General features: G+C 38.9%; 1 protein-coding gene across 41 annotated transcripts in view; it reads right to left on the bottom strand.

Moving 5' to 3' along the window:
• Window positions 1-14,446, bottom strand: part of ano1a (anoctamin 1, calcium activated chloride channel a) — a 380,680-nt gene that overhangs the window by 33,702 nt on the left and 332,532 nt on the right. For all 41 annotated transcript variants that reach the window (XM_051923706.1, XM_051923669.1, XM_051923693.1 and 38 more), the window contains 2 exons: window positions 4,217-4,369; window positions 1,363-1,415 (listed from right to left, as the gene is read on the bottom strand). In XM_051923706.1, coding sequence (XP_051779666.1) covers window positions 1,363-1,415; window positions 4,217-4,369 — 206 coding nt within the window. The remainder of the gene's footprint in view (window positions 1-1,362; window positions 1,416-4,216; window positions 4,370-14,446) is intronic.

The raw sequence follows: 14,446 nt of genomic DNA, 5'->3' as shown, positions 1-14,446 counted from the left end.
TCAGCTTTGGGTGTCACAATTTGTATAGGAGATCTGTTTTGCAGTTGGGATGGCTATCAGATGCACAGAAGATGAAAATATACAAGTTGAAATATCCTCAATCACTGTAAATTTTACAAAATAATATGAATCAGTAATTGAGGTTTTACAGCATGTGTCAATTTGTCAATGCTTCTTAAATGAGAGTCATTGAAAATATAAAAATTTCAACAACATGTTCTTTTGGAGACATCTCAGCAAAAAAGGAATTTTCACAACAGAATTTGTTTTGAAGTATATGCAAACCAAATTTTTATGAAATCGACCCACTTGCAGCTGAGTTGCTTCATGGAGACAGACAGACATGATGACAAAAATAGGTGCTTTTATATTTTATGCACATGCACCTAAAAATGACAAAATCACAAGGACTATGCCCTTACTGGACCTCAGAACACACATACAGATAAAATAGAAATTACTAAAGCACTTTGGAAAAGGTGTTGTAAATAAAATGTATTCTTATTATTGACAGTTTTCTAGTGCCAATCTAGTTCAATCTACTGGCCTCCTCATGTTCCTCACCGGGCAGGCCTTATCTCTGTTTCTAACCCAACTCCAAACTGATCTGACTGAGTAGTGGAGATTCATCCAAGTTTATTTCCTGGAACATTCCCAGTAGCCTCACAGGAAGCACTTCTAAGTCATCTCTCTTTATCAGTGGCCCATGCAAAGACTACGCTTCCCAGCAGTCTGCAGGAAGTTGCTACAAAATACCAGCTGTAAATATGTTGTAGACCGATGAGGCATCCTGGGCAGATATTAATATTCTGTCTGGGACATATCGTGTTCTGCAAATCCTATTCACCATGACACTACACTGCAACTGTGGATGTTCAAAGCATACAGTATGCGGTTTATAAATATGAGACAATGGTTTTCAGATTCACAGTGGTCTGGTTTTAATATCAGTCATTAATGTTAACCAGTGCAAAACTGAGTTTAAACATTATAATTAAATTACCTGTTATTTATAATAATGTTACTAAATAAAAATCTTTATCTTCAAAGAAATTTCTTCAGGACACAATGTAGTACACAAGGAATGGAAAAAGTATTTTGGTCACTTGAGACTTACAACCACATTCATTGAAACTTATTTTAAGGGCTTATTGAAGTCTAACCAAAGACCAGGGCTGAAACTCATGGTTTTGAAGGCTAGCTGTGTACTGGAGGAGATGTGCTGAAGTTTGAGAAATAGATACTGCAGCACATCTCCTCCAGTACACAGGAGGAGATGTGGAGGAGGAGATGGAGGAGATGTTTTGAAGGCTAGTTGTGTACTGGAGGAGATGTGCTGCAGGTTGAGAAATAGATACTTACATTTATTATGACTGCCAGTTTTCCTACTCCTCTCAGAATATTGTACCAAATACCTGGAAGAAGAAGGTAAAATATTTAACTTAGGACAGAAGAATAAGTCAAATAGATTTAAAGAGTCAGGGAAGCTGGTGACTTGAAGAAGTAAGCTAACAATAATTTAGATTTGAAAAGGGATCTTGTTCAATTATCCTGCTTTACCTTAAAACTCGGACAAAGAAGGTACTTATAAAATTATAATGCAATTAAAACATAGAAAGCTTAGCTGGTAATTGTTGCAGATATTATATTACAAAAGTAAAAGAAATACGGATGTTGGAAAGTTTGAAGTATGAATGCTGATGGTTGGAAAATGTAATGTTCACTTGTGGTTGTCTGAGTCAGAAACAGGCCCCTAACTCTTCCATTTGACCCTGGCCCTCATCTGCATTTGTTGCTATGAAAGTATTATTATAGGGCAGTTGCATGGTGGCATTTAGGGGGACGCATGGTGTACAAAAAAGTGGAGACCAGAAGGTGGTGTTAATTGTGCATTTCTATTGTAGTCTCAGATTGAGCAGCACGTGGCAAGAACAGGAGATTTACTGAACAATCAGCATGGGTTCAGAAGAGGGAAGTCATGTTTTACCAACATGCTGGAATTCTATGAAGAAGCAGCAAAAAGGGTATAACCAGAGTGACGCATGTGAGATTATTTGTCTTGACTTAAAGAAGGCATTTTATAAGTTACCACATGAGAAGATGGGCACCAAACAAAAGGAATTGGGGGTAAAGGGTGTTGTTTGTAGAGGAATCAGATTATTATTGTAAGAGGAGCCCTATCAGAATTAGCTGATGTTAACAGTCGTGTCTCACAGGGGATGGTGCTAGGGCTGTTACTATTTTTAATATGTAAAAATGATTTGGATAGGAATATATGTAACAAGCTGGTTAAGTTTGCAGATGATACCGAGACAGATTGGAAGATAATCAAGAATCTGTTGAATCTTTAAAGAGGGACTTGGATAGCATACAGGCCTTGGGCAGATTTATGGCTTATTAAGTTTAATGTAAGTAAATGCAAAGAAGTATTACATGTAGGAAGTAAAAATGTTAGGTTTGAATAAACAATTGGAGATCTGAAAATCAAGATACAATTGTACACCTTATGAGGAAGATTTAGGAGTCATAGTGGAGTCTAAAGTATCAACTGCTAGACAGAGTTCAGAAGCCATTAAGAAGGCAAACAGAATGTAGCATGATCTATATATATCTATCTATTATATAAAAAAATCTTGGGTCGAGACATGATCATTTCAGGGAGACACTTTGACGTCATGCGAGACGTGATCATCTTGGGGAGACACTTTGACGTCATGTGAGACGTGATCATCTTGGGGAGACACTTTGACGTCACGTGAGACTAGACATTACAACCTTAGGAAGCAAGACCCGTGAGATGGTGACTTTTGCATGTCACTCCCTACTTAACAAACAATTTAAAACAAGTTCACGGTCATCTAACCTCGCAGTTGCTGAAATGCTTTTGGCAGACACACTTCATCTGCTCCCAGCTCTTAAAAATATTATATGTTCTAGATGGCACGTGAATGACTAAGCGAAGAAGAAAGAGCAGCGCGCTGAAAAGAGACACAAAATTGTTGGAGAGAAAAGGCGGCAAAAAAGTAAGAGAACAATTATAATCTATGTGCAAATTCAGAAAATAGGGATAGTAATAATCAGCTCGGACGTCCTGTGAGAGACGCTTTAACATCCCGTAAGACAAAGCAGTGAGACCAAAGGACAGCTGTCGTGCAGGGTTTTAAATGATCGACGAGCAGCGCGACAAGCAGAACACACAGCTCAGCAGCAGAAAAACAGCAGCTGATCAGACTGCATCTCCTTACCTTGCATTCAGCCCCTCACCCCCTTCACAACACAAGCGGCAGAGACGGGGGAGGGGGGAGAATAAGTGAGCGAAGTGAGGACAGCTGCTGTACAGGCTTTGAAATGATCGACACGCAGCACGAGAAGCAGAGCATGCAGCACGGCAGGAGGAGCAGTAAGCAAGCAGGTGATCTTTCCGCATCTCCAAAGCGTGCATTCAGCCACCCCCTTCACAACGTGAGCGGCACAAGTCCAAGGAGGTGATGCTCAAGCTTTATAACACACTGGTGAGGCCTCATCTGGAGTACTGTATGCAGTTTTGGTCTCCAGGCTACAAAATGACCATAGCAGCACTAGAAAAGGTCCAGAGAAGAGGAACAAGGCTGATTTCAGGGCTACAGGGGATGAATTATGAGGAAAGATTAAAAGAGCTGTAAGCATGTCCTCCAACTTGCAAGGAAAACTTGGGGGCTGGTGGCAGGATTGGCACTCCAGCCACAGTAAAAAAAAACCTCACACAGTTTGACTCCATTCGAACTAGTGAGGTGCTGAGGTGTCACCCGCTGTACTCGGGTCCCAATTCAGGTGGTCCGTCATGTGGTGGATGAGGCAACGTGCTATCAGCACATGCTCCCAACCTGTTTAATGAGTCCAGACAATTCATAACAAAGTGACACTGTGTTCTTCTTATTTCCCCCCCCCCCCCCCCCAAAAAAAATGCACTCTACACTAGCCACTATTCACCTAAAGATAAAAGAATGAACTATACAGATAAGCTTCTGTTCTTGATGGCCATTTAAAACATTACTGTAAGAACATGATCAACCATTGCCCAGACTTATTAATATGTGTAAGTCCCACTTTATAAAAGTAACAAGACTGGCAGGGTGGGGGTTGAGTGACTCATACTGCCAAACCTTTAATCAACTATATTAAAAATATTATTTGAATTTTAATAACAATCTGATCATGATGAATTTGCTTAACTTACCAATATCTTTGGCCCGCACTGCTACCGGTCTTCTAAGCTCTCCTACAAACTTCTTGGCATCCAAGCGGATTTCAATTATGTTGTTAAGCAGTGCAAAGAGAGGCGCCAGTGGAAATGAAGCGACAAAGAGGGTCACAAAGCCAAACTGTATCACTGCAAAATAGACACAAACAGCCTGTCACAGCAACTAAAGGTGTAAAGAGCACAAGATGAACAACATAGAAAACATGAAATTCTCATTTCAAACAACAGGCTAAATGTTTTATTGTGTTTTTTTTTGTGTCTTTTCACCACTTTAATATTTCCTGGATTTATTGCGTCAGTTGCACTGTAACTGGGGTAGTACTGTACTAGGTGTGAATCAAGACCAGGCTACCTAGTAGGGTGCTAAGAGGCCTTCCATTCCTCCTCAGTTTGCTTAGCTGGTTGACTGATGACCTGTTAATGACGGCAACTAACGTCTCACCCTCTCCTGATTAAAGATGTACAAATAAAAATTCTTTTGATCAAAAGGGAAAAATATACCCTTATGTAAACTTAATAAAGTTTCAAGTTAATAAAGTTTCATCAAAATGAGTGTCACTGTCGTTATAGTAAATGTTATTCACTTCAAGCTTATGTAAAGGCAGTGAAAAAATATTAATGTGATTGAAAAGAATAAAAGAGAAAAGGAGTGGGAGAATTAGCATTAAAGATGATGCTGATTGCTAGAATAATAAAGAAGGGCTGGCAAACCAAAAGTTCACACTCAGGAATAGAGAAAGACCAGGAGGGAACTTGACAGACACCTTTAGCTATCTGAAGGATTTAAGGCAGATAAACTCCTCAGGAATAACAAGGACGGGAGAGGATAAAACTGAGTAAGAACATTCAGGTTGCAGAAATGGCAAAGTGTGTTCAATCAGCTGTTTAATTTCTGCACTGCTTTGGTTAGACAGATGCTGGGTGCCAACATGTGGTGTTCATTTAAGAAAATGTCCAGCCTGAAGTGAGTGCAACCCATTATTCAGGGTTGCCCTGGTGCTTTGCTGGAAACAGTCCATGATATTTAGCATCACAAGAATGTTGGAGAAGGAAACTGCCTGCGAGAAACATGTGGAGCTTTGCAAACATTTAAACTACAGTTTCCATGCTGCTGTAAGAGAGGCAGTGATCCTTGACACACTCTTCACGACTCTCTCTTCTCTATCTATGGCTCAAGACACGTTTCTTTCAGAGCAAAAAATGTTTCTTTAAAATTAAGTATAAATACTTTCATTGAGTGTCAGGACAGATTCATGAGTGAGGAGTTGAGGCAAACAAAATAATGGACTCCAAAGCCTCCTTCCCAATAATGTGCTTTTGCTCTTTTTATAAAACTAAGCAAAGGAAATATAAAACATAATTTGAACTTTAACTAGCTATTAAAGAATGTGTGCGGAAATCTTGAGCATCTATAATTTTAATTTGCAGAATGTCTGCAGCTATAACTAGTTTTATATTTATTACGTAAGAATGCGTCTTTCCCAAAGGCAGAAAACTAAGACTGACTTTTGTGAAATATATTATATACAATACACACACACATACTGTATATACATACAGTATATATAATAAATAATAATTATATATATATATATATATATATATATATATATATATATATATATATATATACAGTATATATATATATATAATAACTCTTAACCAGGGTTCCATTCATTTCCCAATTTTTTTTCCTGCTTTTCACCCGGATAGTGCTGAGAAATGCCCTTGCTCTTCTGCTCTAAGCAAATTCAGAACAAGCATGGATAGGCTAATAAATACTACTACACGTTTATTTATATAATAATTTCTCTACACTCTTTGGCCAGGGCAGGATGTGTTCTCTTAAGGCCAATTTACCATTGCTAATTATATTGGCATGCATGTCTTCAGAATGATGAAGGAAACTAAGAACACTGAGCGAAGGTCCCGGTATTGCACTCATGTCAGTCAGTCAGTCATTTTCCAACCCGCTATATCCTAACACAGGGTCACACGGGTCTGCTGGAGCCAATCCCAGCCAGCACAGAGCGCAAGGCAGAAACAAACCCCAGGCAGGGTGCCAGCCCACTGTAATTGCACTCCTGTAATACTAATAATATAATATAATGTTTTCAAACATTCTGAGGACAATGAATACAAAAAAGTGTGCATAATGTCTTAATAATAATAATCTTAGAATACACAGCAAAGTTCAATTATACTGCAAACACACAAAAAGACAACATACAACGATAGTCGTTAAACGTATACCATAAGTTTAGCAACACGTGTTCCCTTCATAATGCTGGTAACCATCTCAAATATCTGCTGGACAGAAAGTCAACACTGTGTAGGAAGCTGATCATGTCTGACTGTCCAGTGGCAACACACCAAAGAACGACTCTGTGTCTTTGACTTATAATACTGATCTTGGATCCGTCTTACTGAACAGACCATGAACAGACAAAAACAGATGTTACAATGTATGGTGCTGTCTGTCAGAAACCGAATACCAAAACTAAAAATGTCCCACAATGTCTGTGGCAGGCAGTGTTACACATCACAAGGCAGGCTACATGAAATGGAATATATCGAAGAGCAAAATCAAAACACTCAGCAGTTTGTGTCCATATTTGAGATAGCCCAAGAAATAAATCATCTGTTTTTCTTCTGAAACCATTATCAAAAATGTAAAAAAATTTGAAATAGACCAATTCTCTCACACTGGTAGAGTCCGTAGTGGACAGTAACAAATCTTTATTTACCTTATTGAATAACTTAATTTGCCAATTCTGACCCTTGCCTTTTTTTGGCTGATAATGACATTGTGAATTGGTGTTTTATGCTGAATACATCGCAATACTGTATTCAGAAATACCACCCTGTGTAAGACAAAGAAGTGATTGATCATAGCCTGCTCTTGACAAGACTCAGGCCTGGGAATGCTGACAAAGTCCACAGCTGACAATTTAATACCTATGATGACATATATTGTACATAATACACATTGTGTCAGAAACAGATAGGAATAATTTTGAAAAGTACCCAGTGGACCATTTATGGACCATACACAAGGTTTTGACCTGTGCCAACCTACAGAGCAGAATGGACAATGATATGCCAATTCAATTTATTAGGTGCACCAGAATGCATTTCTTTTCAGCAGCTCAGGTTTATGTAAACAAGGCAAATTGGGGCCTATTTGATTTGGCTGTTTGAAAACACACACACACACACATCATCCACATATTTTCTGGAGTTGTTTTTGTCCAGTTCTGGGGTTGGTGAAGCAGTGCTGAGTATAAGGTAGGATGCTCATTCATCACAAAGCACAGTCACGAGCACATCCCACGTAACCAGACAGAGTGCATATGCACACACCAATCAACCTAACCTGAATATTTTTTTGGGATACCGAAGGAGATATGCATCACCTGCGGAAAAGGCTTGTGAGGCACTGAAAGAATGTGTAACCACAACACAGATAGTGACCAGGGCAAAATTTAAATTCTGAGGCAGCAACACAAACTATTATACAGAATTAGTGATGCTCAGATTGATCGAGATCTGCCAATTTTCACCCTGAATGACTTGATTGGTGATCTGTAAATTAGCCGATATCCAAAAAAGATTTTCTCTGAACCTGCTAATACAGTAATTTAGTAGTTGTGCTCCTTTAAGTGAGGTATTATTGTACTTGAGGAATCGCATGTATCATTTTGTTGCTGAACAGGGATCGAGAGAACCAGGAAATCTGAGGAGTTGCATGGAGAAGAACAGCAAAATGTAGGAAAAGAAAGAAGTGCCTTTGGCAGAAATTAAAAGAGAATGGGTTCAGACCTTTCCATTTTGTCCTGTAAGTAGAGCGGACACTCCTTGTCTGAGTGTGGATGGTGAGCAAGCTTATATTTACAGCAGCTCAACTTATTTAATTAGAGAAAGAACAGATAAAGAAGAATTTGGTCTTGCTGCTTTGAAAAACAAAAGGTTTTTGGCATAAGAGCCAAATGAGTCTGTTTTACATCTCAGCTTGCTAAGCATTTTAGCCTTGTGTCTTTTTAATAAACATTTTATTAGAATTGTGTTTTCTAAATTTGACAAGAATTTTTATTTTTTTTAATAGCATGTGTATTATAGATACATGTTTTGTTAGTTTAAAAAAGTATTTTTAAGGGAATTTATTTTAGTATCCTTTATGATCATTGAACAATAAGCCTGCAGAAATTAATTTTGTTGACAAAAATGAACAGGTAACACCTGTTTGTTTAGTTTAAATTATAAAAATACCACTTTAATATATGTTTTCTACATGGATGATTATTCAGGATCTTACTATTTAAAAAAATAAAAATGATAGAGGAAACAAACTGGTATCGGAATCAGGTAATTCCAGTGACGTGAAATCGGTGATCGGTATCAGCTATAAAAAAAAAAGAGGAAAAAAAGAAAAAGGGTTCTGCTGGTTTCATACAAACTGAATCACTGATTATTGGTTGTAACATTTTTGAATATACAGTATTTAATTATAACAACACAGTGTCAGAATGGTAGGCACTAGTGCCTCAGAATTGTAGAGTACTCAACCGGGTCATGGTGTGGCTATCTACTGTACGAGTCCTCCTTGTGTCTCTGCAGTTTCATTCTTCAGTGTGATCTGTTTTTGCTTCCACATCTCTAACGCCTTATTTGGATGGGATACATTTTACACAAAGATGTGGGGTAAAGTAATAATTAGCAGAGGACCTCTGTAATTTTTAAACTTTATTCGGGATTAGCTTTTACACCAGAAGGTGGTGTTACAGTTTGTGAATTACCAGCAGTGTTTTACAGTGTACCAGTATTTCCCATTCCCATAAGGGAAATGTATGCACACCATCAGTTTTGACCAGATTAGCAACCCTTATTTGTAATAACAATATATCCATACACAACTTCAAGGGGGATGGCTACACTCCCACTTGTTTCTCTATATAAATTGTGCCTATCAGCATGCAGACAGACCTCTGAAGGGATCTAAAACCCCCAGCATTTCAGTGTGCACTACAAGTAGTACACCGACGGTTCTTTTCCACTTCGAGCACTGGTTAAAGAAATTGTTACCGGTGGACCTCTGTAACTTTAGTCCCATTGAAATCACTCAAATGATGGAATTTTACTGACATGTCCATTCACATGGGACAAATTTAACCTGAGGTTATCTTTCACCGACTTTTTACAGAAGGTAAAATTCTCTATCATTTTTACAACTACATTAACGCCCAAGCCATGAAAAGTAACTGACATGAGCGATTTGGTCCTCCAGTAATAATTACTTTACCCCACATTCTGGTGTTCAACTAATACTGTCCAAATAGGACTTTAGACATGCATATTAGATTCATTGACAACACCTAATTGGAATTTTGTACGTGTATGAGTTGTGAAACAGATTACTGTATGTACTCTTGTATAAGTCGGGTCTTGAAACCCAAAAAAATCGATCATAAAATCAGACCCTGACTTATACCCCCGTTCAAAAATGCAACAATTTTTTTTTTTTTTTTTTTAACACCTTCTTGTTTCCTCCAATCTCGCACCAGTTTCTCAGACACATCGAATTTTGTTGAAGCAGCACAGTTACTAATTTCTTTCACCACTTCAATGACTTTTCATTTAAAACCAGCTTCATATTTTCTTCTGATCGAACGCTCCATCGTAGATAAGGAATGCTCTAACGATAAAGATGAATGACGTTATGAGATACAAAAAACACAAAACAGTGCAAACGTCGCTTCGGAATAGTTCATGTATTACTGTGTGGTCACGTAGGCACAATACATTAAAAAATGTCAGTATTCTCTGTGGTTACTCTCTCAGGTGGACATTAGCATATCAATCTCTTGGACCAATAGCGTGAGTTCGCATATGACCGACATTATAAAACACCAGAAATTATACGGTAAAATCAAGCCTGACTTATCCACGGGAGAACTGAAACGCGAGGTTTGACAATGGATGATTATTATTTCCTTTGCTCCCACTTGATGGCTAACAGGACAAGGCCCAATGCTACCATTACTAAATGCCAGTTGATGATGTTGCTGAGGTCTACTTTATAGATTATACCTGCAGTGCTCAATTTTTATCTAAAGATTTGCTATTAATTGGTGACAAAAATATTGTGTATGTGCAAGTGCAAGAATTGCAAGAGGGAGTCTCATTTCACCTTCCATGCGAGGACAAATCTCAAAACAACATCTTTATAAGGGACAGTGGAAAACAAGAAAATAAAATATAAAAATGAAAACATTCCAGGAAGTCGTCAACCCTTGGGAAGGCATTTAGACATTCATCACTCTAACGACACTTCACTTTTTTAAAATACTACCAGTGTTAACTTGGGATATCCAACACTCCTGCAGGTCTGGCTCTGCAACCACTATAGCAAATGAAGAAAAATATGACATTTTGTAGTATGTTTAAAGTACACTAAGCCTTTAACTTAATTTACAGTATAATATAAACTAAACTGACAAAACTAAACTATACAAGAATTCTCAAAATCAACAATTTAATAAACACCTTCTTGCCACCTATCATAACTTACAAGGGTTTTCCTCACAGATCCATGGGTCAGCAGCTGTTGACGCATTGTTATGGTAGAGCACCCAACAGCCTTAAACAAGTGACCAAATCCAGGCTGGCTCAGTTAAGCTGTTTCTTTATTTGACCCATATTTTTCCACAGCACAGTACAGTATTTTGTAATGCAGCTCCAGTTAGAGTCTGTGACCAGACAGGGATACATCGAGTCAGTGTGTCCTCTCAGGCTCCGTATGTTCTTTCTCACATTCTAAAATGCATGCATGCTAGGGTAGCTGACCCATGATAGACTCGTATCCTGTCTGGACAGGCACTAGAAAAACAGGTTCACAAAATTAGCAGTGTTTTTGTTACACACACTATAATGCGTAAACAGGACATCATTAGAAGGGTGTCTGTTAACATTTCTGCAAATATTACTTTTTTGAAAATGATCAAAATAAATTGACCCATTTCCACAAAATTCCAAGTTATAGGTAGACTGCTTTTAAGTGAGTGACAATCTATCACATTAAGAACACAAATGGAGCCAAAAACATTCACACCCCCTTCGCAGCTTCTTTGGATTGTGGAAGGGACAATGCACATAAGATGTGGCAGTCACCCTTTGACCTAGGATGCCTATCATGTCTAATCAGTCCAGCGCAGGATCACCATAACACATGAGCCACAGATCACTCTAATTTCATCATTTTTAGCAAGTCACGTTTCACTTTCAATAAGAAATCAGCCACTGACAGTTTGACAGAAGTTATGAGAAAATCTAACCCAGCCGGTCACCCGATGTTTTCCTCTACAATTATTAGCAGAGCAAACACCTCTTTTGAGGTGCAGTAGGCATTTCAGCCAGAAGTGTTAATCAGACTGCATTAGCAAGGATTACTAATATATGTGGACAGATCCTCTAAATGGCACATGCATCTTCTTGGCCAACACATGAGGCAGAGATACAAGGTGTCTACTTGTGGCAGCATGTGAACCCTTACCTGTATATAAAAAAAAAAAAATCGATTGTGAATCTCTTAAGATTCTGGCTTTTTTCATTTGGCACTGAAAGATGGAAGAAAGCCAGAAAAAGATTAGCAGAATATTAAGAAGGGGACCTGGCCACAAATACACTGATCTGTAAACCTGAGCTACAAACAAAAGGTGACCAATTAAGGACTTACTGCTGCCCAATGAGATTTTCATATCAATAAACCACTAACCCACATGTATACAGAATAAGAACTATTTGAAACAATTTCAAACAACAATCACCGAACAAAATCTACTGAAAATCACATATTAATCAGATTACTAGGACAGCATTTGTTCCACTTAAGAAATATAGCAAACGTTAGACCTCTTATAACATTGCAAGCTGCTGAGAAATTAGTTCACGCTTTTGTGTTTAGTCGACTAGATTACTGTAATGCACTCCTCTCAGGACTACCCAAAAAAGACATCAATCGATTGCAACGAGTGCAGAATGCAGCTGCCAGAACCTTAACTAGGAAAAGAAAATCTGAGCACATCTCTCCAGTTTTGATGTCACTACACTGGTTACCTGTGCCATTTAGAATTGACTTTAAAATACTGCTTATGGGAAGCATGGTGGCGCAGTGAGTAGCACTGCTGCCTCACAGGAGACCTGGGTTCGCTTCCTAGGTCCTCCCGGCGTGGAGTTTGCATGTTCTCCCCATGTTTGCATGGGTTTCCTCCGGGCGCTCTGGTTTCCTCCCACAGTCCAAAGACATGCAGGTTAGGTGCATTGGCGATTCTAAATTGTCCCTAGTGTGTGCTTGGTGTGTGTGTGCCCTGCAGTGGGCTGGAGACCTGCCCGGGGTTTGTTTCCTGCCTTGTGCCCTGTGTTGGCTGGGATTGGCTCCAGCAGACCCCCGTGACCCTGTAGTTAGGATATAGCAGGTTGGATAATGGATGGATGGATACTGCTTATGGTTTACAAAGCCTTAAATAATCTCATTCTATCCTCTATCTCAGAATGCCTGTCACCTTACACTCCAAATCGTAATCTTAGATCTTCACATGAGTGTCTGCTTAGAATTCCAAGAGCTAAACTTAAAAAAGTGGTGAGGCGGCCTTCTGCTGTTATGTACCTAAAATCTGGAATAGCTTACCGAAAGAAATTTGCCAGGCTAATACGGTGGAGCACTTTAAAAAAACTGCTAAAAACTCATTATATTAACAAGGCTTTCTTATGGCTTCATTTTAGTTTAATCCTGATATTCTGTCTATGCATTTAATTTTCATTATCATTCCTGGTGGCTCCAAAATCCGTACTAACTCCTACTTCCTCTGCTGATATTTTTCCAGTTTTCTGAGGTTGCGATCTGCGCCACCACCACCTGATCGAAGCACCGTGCAGGCCCTACATTGATGGATTGAAGGCCAGAAGTCCACATGACTGTCATCATCAAGTACTTCCACGTGAAGCCTGAATACCATGAGGACTGATTGTGAGGTCATTTCTGTTCGGTAGAATGCCTTAATGTGGCTGGGTGGTCTTGCGGCCTCAGAACCCCCGCAGATTTTTTTTTTTTTTCCTCCAGCCCTCTGGAGTTTTTATTTTTGTTTTTTCTGCCCCCCCCCCCCGGCCATCGGATCTTACTTGTATTCTATTTTACTTAGCATTGCCTAATTTTATATTTTTATATTTTTTCTTTTTTCTCTTTCTTCATCCTGTAAAGCACTTTGAGCTACATCATTTGTATGAAAATGTGCAATATAAATAAATGATGTTGTTGTTGCTGAAGCTACATAACATATCGCTAATCATTTATTCTCTCAAGCTCTTTGACACACAAAAGTTGGGAAATCACAATTTTTGCAAAAGCAGGCCTTAATGTTTTTGTTGTATTCATTATCACAGTTTCATATCAGTGTAGTAGGATTCTCAGCCTTACAACAGACAGCCTCATTTAATGCCAGACACCATGTCACCTTTAATATGCCACACAGCTACTCTGTCATTCTAATAATTTGTGTTTTGGCAGTTTTCCTTTTTACTATTGGAAAATTAAATGACAGTTGTGTGTGTTATATACAGCAATACAAAGTGGATTCAATTTCTGCAGGATGACTGGCATTGCACTGTGTTTTTGGACAAGACTTGGTTCAATTCACTGCACCATGATGGATGGATGGACCTCTGTATAGATGCATCATGGTGAAATGCCTCTTGAGACATGTATTTTTATACAGCCACATGGGCTTAGCAACAGGTGTTATTATGTGGGGTGCCATTGGGTTCCCACCTGAAACACACTGCTGGTACCATGACCAGCCAGCAATACAGTACACCATGGATGTGATGGAGGCGGAGGTGGTATCCTATCTGCAGAGTTTCCCTGGTGTCATATTCTAATCAGAACAAGTTCAATCACATGCGGCAAGAAACATCCTATAGTTCCTGAATGACAACCTTATGCCACTTCTTCCCCGACATGCACATTCTTAGGATTTCCCCCTATTGAGCATGTCTGGGACATGACCCGACGATGATGGACATGACAGAGTCCACTAGTGGATACCATGGATGAAATTTGAGCATTTACAGAGGCTGAATGGCATGCAATTCCACAAACACACATCCTAAAGTACGTCTCTTCCTATTCATGCCAGACCATATACAAGCAAACCA

Source organism: Erpetoichthys calabaricus, chromosome 2 (genome assembly GCF_900747795.2).
Source record: "Erpetoichthys calabaricus chromosome 2, fErpCal1.3, whole genome shotgun sequence".
Lineage (NCBI taxonomy): Eukaryota > Metazoa > Chordata > Cladistia > Polypteriformes > Polypteridae > Erpetoichthys > Erpetoichthys calabaricus.
This window is presented reverse-complemented; position numbering and strand designations above follow the sequence as displayed.